We start from the raw sequence: 10000 nt of genomic DNA on the forward strand, positions 1-10000 counted from the left end.
TTTACTTTTAAAAGTCCCAAGATAATAGCAATTAGTCGTGGACATTTTCGTCTGCAACCTGTTGTGCTTCTAATGCAAAGGTCACTAGAATGACAACCAGCTGTACATATCTGACCCAATCCGAAGAAACCAAGAATAAGGAGAGAAGGAAGGACAAAAAAAGGCTTAACCCAAGAGGGTACAATGTAGCCAACAAAATCTATACATTACAAAACTCATCGATTGAGACATTGGTATTGAATTCAGTAATTCCTTTGCATCTGTTATTATCTTGAGCGTCACACTTTGGATACCAATTTTATATTTCACAAGGTATCCTTTGTCTGCGTGGGGATGGGGAAGGGTGTAATTCGTTTACAGTGCAAGAAGTGTTTTCTTTTTTAACATAACTCGCCTGGATAAAATCAATGTCACGTGTGGCTAGTAATTTAGATTCATTCACACTGTCTGCATAACAGGCGAATATTGATTCCAACTTCTCTTCAAATTACGTCATCGATGATAGCGAATCATCCCGAAATGCCTTCTGAACTTTTTTTTTTTTTTTTTTTTTTTTTTTTTTTTTTTTTTTTTTTTTTTTTTTTTACATTAAATAGTCTCTCTTTTCGCTACCGTCTTATCAGTCGGGCAATTTATAATTCATGAAGGAGTATAGATAATGCTTGCCTTGTATGCCTTTGTCTCGTTACACTCAATAAATAATTTATCAGCACTGTTGATGAATTATTTATTGAGAGACTTCTGTAACCTGCTGATTAAGCAGGTTACAGAAGTCTCTTTTTCACGATAAAAAAAAAAAAAACATAATGTATTGATTTCATCTTTTCATTGTTTCGCGCCTTCATTAATGTTAATTTTGGCAAATTATTCACCATATTTTTTTTATTCACAGCCTCCTTTTTTTCACCCTTTTCCTATACTCTCAATATTAAGATATTTTGATTATAATACGAAATAATAAAAAGTATTACCCTGAAATTTTGAGAAGACACTCAAAGTTATTTGCGCAGTTATTAAGCATAAACTAAAAGACGTATTTTAGTCAAAGCTGCTACATCTGACAATAAACAAAAAAAAAATTAAAATAAAAAAGAAAAAAGAAAAAAAAATGGTGTGGGGGACACGAGGAAAACAATGCCCAGCTTATAACCCAACACGCAAGACCAAAGTGCTTCGGAATGTAGGGCTCCTGTTTATCTTGATCTGTTTGTCGCTCATCACCTTGGATATACTGTAGCATTAACCTGGACTTGCATCGAAGGACATTAACTAATGTACAGTGTTTCTGTTGCCATGAGTCATTCACGTGCCTATGGTTGAAATACCATATCTTGCTTGCTCACATTTTTATTTTATATACACACACACATATATATATATACATATGTATATATGTATAAATATATATATATATATATATATATATATATATATATATATATATATACACACGCACACACACACACACACACACATATATATATATATATATATATATATATATATATATATATATATATATATATATATATATATATATTGTGTGTGTGTGTAAGTGTTTATGTGAAATTGATTTACGTTTAATCGGACATTTTTAGGCTACCTGTGCTGCATTCAGCAATAGGATGGCTTTAGGAACGGTCAACTTGATGTCATAATCTATTGACCCGAAAAAAATTAAGAAATGAATAGCCAATAGACAAGATGAAGCCAAATAGTGGAAAGTGCAAGGTTAGGGCAAAATATAAAAAACTTAATTAGAGAGATAATTCCTAAACTTGCGTGTTGAGGGAGAAAATCGGTAACTGGAATTGTAATCTTAGAATTGTTGAATTCCGCACAGGAAATTTATCCGTGATTTATCCCTATTGGATGGTAAGTAGCCACCTTGAGAGAAAGAAAAACTCAAACTTAAAGAAATCGGAGATAGTAAAATACCTGCAGAAAGGGGCAGCAAGAACGCCCAACAGCGGACAGATTAGCTTGATTACAGGCAAGATTTGGGATGTGGGTAGACGAATTGCCTTTGATTCAGTACGGGTAAGACTCCAAAAGTTGAAAAATTCTTAAATTTATTCAAATAGTAATTAGAATAGGAAAAGTAACACACACCTATAGCAATTACGATCAGAAGTATAGAGCAATTAAGGTATAGCATGATATTACATTTTCTAACAGGTTCCATGCGGAAATCGAAAAGTTTTTAGTGTTCGACTGTAGTAAAAGATTCCAACATCCTTATTACCAATGCTACAAATATTCTTGCATCCTTAAAGGTTTAGTCTATATCATACTTATACTACTAGCAATACTCTCTATCAATGCTAATGCCAGAAAACTCTCAATCAATCAGTCAATCAATGCTAAAAAAAAATGTAAGGCAACCCTGCAGTACCAAATTATATTCCAATTTTAATGTTTTAATCTATTTGAATTTCGACTAAATAGTATGATTTCATTCTAAAGTAGGTCTACACTGAGTTGAGAAACAATTTTTTTGCATAAAGTTGATTGTGATCAGGATACTTTGTTTATGAAAAGTATGTTGGCCTAGAATAGGTTTGGAAATAAAACTTATTTTCATTTAAAGAATAGATAGATATTTCCATCTTATAATCCATCATTGTATAATGGACAGTATTATAGCAATTTCAGTGTAAAATACTACATTATTGGAAAATATCTTTCTATGAATATATTTTGCTATTGAAGGAAAAAGACAGATAACTATGTTCTTAAATATATTTGATTGATAAATAGCCTTTAATAAACATCATACATTTTATACCGCTTCTTTTCATGATGCAGTTGTATGAAAACATTTGCAAAAATATTAAAATAAGAATTTTGTGATGTCTTTAGTAAAAATAGTATGTTTTAAAACTTACCAATTGCTTTTCTAAACACTTATATATATATATATATATATATATATATATATATATATATATATATATATATATATATATATATATATATATATATATAGTTACAATAACCACTCTCTTATCTACCTTACTCACGTAATAAATATTTTTTTCTTTTCGTCTCGTTATGCATATTTTACCAGTTTTAATCATTAAATTAAATACCTGTTTAAATATTTGATTATTTCTCCAGGTCCACTGCTCTTTTACAGCGGAGGGACGACCGGAAGTAAGTGGTTTCCTGTCAATGTCAAAATTTAAAAACAAACAGTCATACAAAAAAAAAAAAAAAAAATCCCTATATTGTATTGTGCATATATAATCTATTGATACAATCTAATATTTAAGTCATGAGAATTTAATATACAGTATTCATGGTCGTCCACAGAGTGCGAAGTCGGCGAAGTTGGACCCACATGGTACAACCGAAGGGGATTCAGATGAGGAAGAAGTAAGTGTGCCATTGTTCAGGCTAATTGAAACTTTATACAGTTGTGTACCACTTGATGTCTGCTAGGTCATAATTCTAAAGCGTCCAAGAGTTGGTAATTAAACTTATTAGAAGGATATTTCGAAAAATTATGTAATTTAAAGTACTTGTGACGCAACGCACATATTTCATTGAAAAAAATACTAAATAATTTGAAGATGCAGAGCTTCCAGGTCATGAAATATGGAAAAAAAAATATACATTCAACTAGGTTACATTTAGTTATGGAAGTTTGAACTATAAAGGCTGAGTAACCATCCATAGAAAAGGGAAAGTTTTTCCTAATTGCTTCAAGAAAATTTATTTCTAATATATATATATATATATATATATATATATATATATATATATATATATATATTTATATATATATATATATATATATATATATATATATATATATATATATATATGTATATATATACATATATATATATATATATATATATATATATATATATATAAATTATATATATATATATATATATATATATATATATATATATATATATATATATATATATATGATAAATGATTCTGGCTGGGCAAAGATTCGAACCTATTACTCTTAGCCGAAACCATGCCTGCAGGTACTCAATCAATCGAGCTATCAAGAGATACATGTTTATTACAAGTTTACCGTACATAGTACTATCGAATTCAGGAATCTGTTCTTAGACTTGAAATAAACCAATCGCTTGTAGACTGGCAATAAACGTACAGTATATCTCTCTTGATAGCTCCATTGGTAGAGTCCATGGTTTCGGCTAAGAGGCATAGGTTCGAATCTTTGCCCAGACAGAAACATTTATTATTATTGAATTTCCAGTGGATATACATTTCCTATAGGTAGAATTCGATATTAAATGCCATTGCGGTTGATATATATATATATATATATATATATATATATATATATATATATATATATATATATATATACATACACACAGTATATAAACATACATACACACACATATATATATATGTATATATATATATATATATGTATATATATATATATATATATATATATATATATATATATAATCATCATCATCTGTTGCTAGTCCACTACAGGACAAAGTCCTCAGACATGTTCTTCCTCTCCCGTCTGTTTATGGTCTGTCTATGCTAGTTTTTACCCACATTCTCTTATCTCTTCTATCAATCGTCTTCTCTTCCTTCCCCTTCTCCCTGCTTCGTTTCTAACCTCTAAGAACCCATTCCGTTATTCTTAACGTCCATCTATTATCTGTAATTCTCATATATGTCCTTCTCATGTCCATTTCTTTTTCTTATATGTTCTTAGAATATCCTCTACTTCGATTTTCTCTTGTATCCATCTTGCTTTTTTTTTTTTTTTTTTTTTTTTTTTTTTTTTTTTTTTTTTTTTTTTTTTTTGTGTGTGTTAATTCCAACATTATTCTATCCATAGCTCGTTAAGTAATAACTAATTCATGCTATGATGCTTTAGTAAGGTACCAACTTTCTAATTCATAAGTTGATATTGGTAAGGCCTTCTGATTAGATACTCCTCGTTTTAGAGAGAGAGAGAGAGAGAGAGAGAGAGAGAGAGAGAGAGAGAGAGAGAGAGAGAGAGAGAGTGGCATTTTATTTTTCATAATTTTATTTTGCCGTTCCTCCCATGATTTACTAAATAGAATAATGTCATCTGCAAATCTAAAGTTGTTAGGGTATTGTCCATTAATGCTAATGCTTTTATTTTCCCAATCTAAATTCTTAAAAACTTCTGTGCACACAGTGAATAATTTAGAAGAGATTGGGTCTCCATATGTAACTTCTTTCTCAATCGGTATTTTCTCACTATCTTTATGTAGTTTTAGGATTGGTGTACTTCCTGTATGAACATCTTCAATTGTTATAGCATAAGATTCCTCTATTTCTTGCTTTTGAAGGGATTTCATTACCGCTGAAGTTTTGACAAAATCAAAAGCTTTCTCATAGTCTTTAAATGTCATACATAGTGGTTTTTCATACTCTGTTGATTTTTCCCTTAGCTAGTTAGTTACATGGATATGGCCTGTAGTCGAATATACACTTTTAACTCTTTCTTGCTCTCTTGGTGGATTAAAGTCTACCTGTCTATCAGTTTGGCCTAATATGAGGTTTGTAAATATTTTATATATTACTGACAGTAAACCTATTAGGTGATAATTACCGCCCAATAAGTTTAATCTCAGAAATATATATATATATATATATATATATATATATATATATATATATATATATATGTGTGTGTGTGTGTGTGTGTGTATGTATGTATGTATTGTGGTCCATTCTTTCCATATGACCGAACCACTTCAAAATGCCCTGATATATCCTTTTTATTTTTCTAACATTTTGAAAACTTCTGCTTATTCCCCCTTTAAATACCAATTCTATATATCTCTCCTTTTAATGCCACTTCTGAATATCTCCCTGTATCTTTCTTTTAATACCACTTCTACTTATCTCCTCTTTAAATGCCACTTCTGTTTATATCCCCTGTATCTTTCTTTTAATACCACTTCTACTTATCTCCTCTTTAAATGCCACTTCTGTTTATATCTTGATACCACTTCTGCATATCTCCCTTTTTAACACCATTTCTGTGTATTTCTCACTATATCAATATTTTTCGTACACCAGACATTATACTACAGAAGTTCATATCAACAGATGCAGCTTTTTTTCTTTACTCGATATTCATGCTTCACATCCACAAAGGAGGATTGACACAGCAGTCCCATCATACATGCCTACCACTGACGAATCTTTTTTTCACAAATCCTGCTACTTTTCTTGCTTTTCTTTGACTCGTCCTTTCTCTCAGATTGTCATCAACCATAATATTTTCTTCAAGGTACTTATATAAATCAACCATTTCTATTATTCCTTAATCCATGTTCACGTTGATTTCTCCATCTTCTCCAGTTCCATATACTCTCATTACCTTACATATTTAATCTTAGCTTTCTCTGCTTACAGTTACTTTCAAATTCTCTTATTATCTAATCCAGTTTATTTTCATAGTCCCAAAATCATCTGAAATGTCAACCATTCTGCATACCCATTCTCAACTAATTTCTTTGCATTATCCTTTCTCTTAATTTTCACATCACCCAATCCATATACTGTAGTTGCTGAACAGGTATGTTGACAACATAATCTTTTCTCAGACCTATTTCCGTGCCAGACTAGCCACGTAACTGCTTATATACTCTAATACATGTTTCATTTACATCATGAAAAGTATAATTGCTCTCACAACCGATCCATCTTTACCATACATTCTCTTTGTTATTTATTCTTGAGGCCAATGTATGCCACATACTTTCCTGTTTTTTTTTATTAGTTTCAAACCTCTCATATACACATATATGCACGCAACCTCTTCTTTGCCTAAATCCACATTGTTTTCTTTTATAATCCCTATGCCAAATACCTTACTTTTTTTTCAAACAAAATCCTACATACAAGGTACACCAAGTAGTGTTTTACCCAAGTAATTCTCAGTTGCTTTTATCCCTTATACATTTAGACAACAGAACAATTTTTGAGACCTTTTCCTCTGCCGAATAAGTCTTACAAGCCCCAGTAAGACACCAAATCATACCATCACTACCTTAATGTTAAATCAAGGTTGTAACCACATGAATGTCTGGCGTGTCTTCCTATATACAACATATTAATCGATATTCTTATATCGTCAACAGTAGCTTTTACAAATATCCTTAGTCAGCCACTGATGTTGTTTCTCTGATCTCGCCTTCATATCTAACATACCTCCAAAGTACTCATTACATCGACTCAGGAATGCATTGAAGAATTTTTTTCTTAATCTTTGAAATTTCTAACCATTAATTTCTCCTTTCTTTTCCTTTATTTATCTTTTTGTGACAGGAGTTACCTGAAACTAATTCTGCAGAAATAGTGAAGCTGATGGGCAACGAAGACATCGACGTAAGACTGAAGGCGACTATAAAAGCCAGAAAAAAACTGAGTGCCAGTGATACTCCCGATCTGACAGAATTAATGGAAGCTGGAGTCGTCCAACCGGCTGTCGACAGTTTAATGTTGAATAAGTAAGAACCCTTTTTCTCATGTTTGTTATGCCTATTTCAATTACTTTCTCAATAATACCATGGTGATGAATAGCATAGGATTAAAGAAAAATATTGGGGAGATCAATTCAAATTCTTGATATGCATAATAATGATAATTTGTACGCAGTCTTACTACCATAACATCATTTATCTATAGATTAAATTTAGTTCAATAATTTACCTGTATCATTTGGTGTTGTTATCTATATAGTTTTATCATTGTGATTTGAAAGCTGCAAGTTTTCTTAATGCTTTGAATGACAATAAGAGCTCAAAATTTTCGTGACATTTTTCTTTTGATTGTGATTCACAGGATATATATATATATATATATATATATATATATATATATATATATATATATATATATATGTATATATATATGTATGTATATATATAAATATATATATATATATATATATATATATATATATATATATATAAATATAATATATACATACATACATATATACATACATACATACATATGTGTGTGCGTGCGCGCACGTAAGATTTAAACTAGGGCAATTATTCATGGCCAGTATACACCAATCACACCTACTACGCACGGATGACATAGATGACAGCGTAGCGAGTACGGTCGTAGCGGTACAGAATAATAATGGAATTTTATTTTTTCTACTTTACCCCAAAGAGAGTACGCAGGCAATACGGAAACTGCGGATATAGTACGGATGTATGAAGAGTACGAACACAGATTGAAAATGAATAAGTAAAAACTAGTACTTTTGTCTATGGAGTTTATGCCAACAAACATTACTGCTAATAGCATGTTCAAAGCTTTTATAACCTTCATTCTCCATAGATGTATATCACAACTTGCAGTCCGTGTGATTATGATTTCATGAAATAATATGTGATAAACTGAAATTGTATTTAATTGCAATGGTTGTCGAGTGTATTCATTTGAGCACATAAGTAAAATAACCAATACCAATTTCTTACATTTTTATTATTGTTTCTGTTCGATCGATCGAGAGAGAGAGAGAGAGAGAGAGAGAGAGAGAGGGGGGTGGGTGTTAAGTTTATAAGAATTCAATCAGAGTTTTAATCGTAAATAGTCTATCTTGTCTATTGTAAAATATTTTGCTTATCTTTCATATGCATTTTGATTTCGAGAGAGAGAGAGAGAGAGAGAGAGAGAGAGAGAGAGATCAAGTTTAAAAGAATTCAATGAGTTTTTTAATCGTGAATGGTCTCTCTTGTCTATGGTAAAAAATTTTGCTTATCTTTCATATGCATATTGATTTAGAGAGAGAGAGAGAGAGAGAGAGAGAGAGAGAGAGAGAGAGAGAGAGAGAGAGAGAGAGAGAGAGAGAGAGAGAGGTGCAAAGTTTAAAAAAAAAACATCAGAACGAAATTTTCACTTAAAGATGCTCATCATAATGGTGGAAAATACTTGTATTTTTTCATATGTAAATGTTTCATATAGGTATTGTCCATTGTTTTCGCGAGTAGAAATTACCCCACTGTAAATATTTCATGGATTGATATTCTACGCAGTATTTGACACGTAAGAGTGAACTGCTTTTTCCTATTTCCAAGTTCCTGAAATGCCAGAAACCCGAATTATCCAGTTCATGGTGTCACACGTAAGGTGACGCAACAAAAGAACAAACGAACATATTTGTCTATTGAACTAAATTCATGTCACTCTCTCTCTCTCTCTCTCTCTCTCTCTCTCTCTCTCTCTCTCTCTCTCTCTCTCTCTCTCTCTCTCAAAAATATGTTTCTTTTGTCATCAGAAGATATATGTTTTTTTTTTTTTTTTTTTTTTTTTTGGGGGGGGCGTTCATCGTATGTTCATTTACACAAAGAATGACATTGTTTTTTTTTTCTATAATAAAATATAACAATACAGATTTTTTTTTTAAATTATACAATAATCACTTCACAATGGATATAAAGATTTTTCCACTGTTTACTGGAAAATAAAGTAAACTTTTGAAAAGCGTATTCTGTAATCAGCAGTAAAACGAATAAAAATGGAATTGTAGGTTATCATAGAGAAGTGTGCATGTGTATCTATCGCCGGAGAGAGTATGTAAGACGTAGATAAAGTACAGATAGTGGCTAATGCCATTATTATTATTATTATTATTATTATTATTATTATTATTTTAACCCTTGTTGGAAAAGCAAGATGTTATAAGCCCAAGGGCTCCAACAGGGATAAATACCCCAGTGAGGAAAGGAGACAAGGAAATAAATAAACTACAGGAGAAGAATAATTAATCAAAATAAAATATTTCAAGAACAGTAACAACATTAAGTTAGTTCCTTCACATACTAACTATAAAAGCTTTAAAACAAAAGGAAGAGAATTAAGATAGAACAGCATATCCGAGTGTACCCCCAAGCAAAGAGAACTCTAATCCAAGACAATGAAAGGTCATGGTACATCCAGCAACAAACCCGGTGTCGCCTGGGCAGACCTGACTTGGAGAGAT

At 31.0% G+C, this 10000-nt stretch overlaps 1 protein-coding gene across 1 annotated transcript in view; it reads left to right on the forward strand.

The window, feature by feature from the left end:
- Positions 1 to 10000, forward strand: part of LOC137644864 (importin subunit alpha-7-like) — a 100041-nt gene that overhangs the window by 46772 nt on the left and 43269 nt on the right. Inside the window, exons 5-7 of the mRNA XM_068377753.1 lie at positions 3121 to 3156; positions 3316 to 3378; positions 7327 to 7508. Of these exons, the coding sequence (XP_068233854.1) occupies positions 3121 to 3156; positions 3316 to 3378; positions 7327 to 7508 (281 nt within the window). The remainder of the gene's footprint in view (positions 1 to 3120; positions 3157 to 3315; positions 3379 to 7326; positions 7509 to 10000) is intronic.

The sequence above is a fragment of the Palaemon carinicauda genome, chromosome 8 (assembly GCF_036898095.1).
Source record: "Palaemon carinicauda isolate YSFRI2023 chromosome 8, ASM3689809v2, whole genome shotgun sequence".
In the NCBI taxonomy this organism is placed as follows: domain Eukaryota; kingdom Metazoa; phylum Arthropoda; class Malacostraca; order Decapoda; family Palaemonidae; genus Palaemon; species Palaemon carinicauda.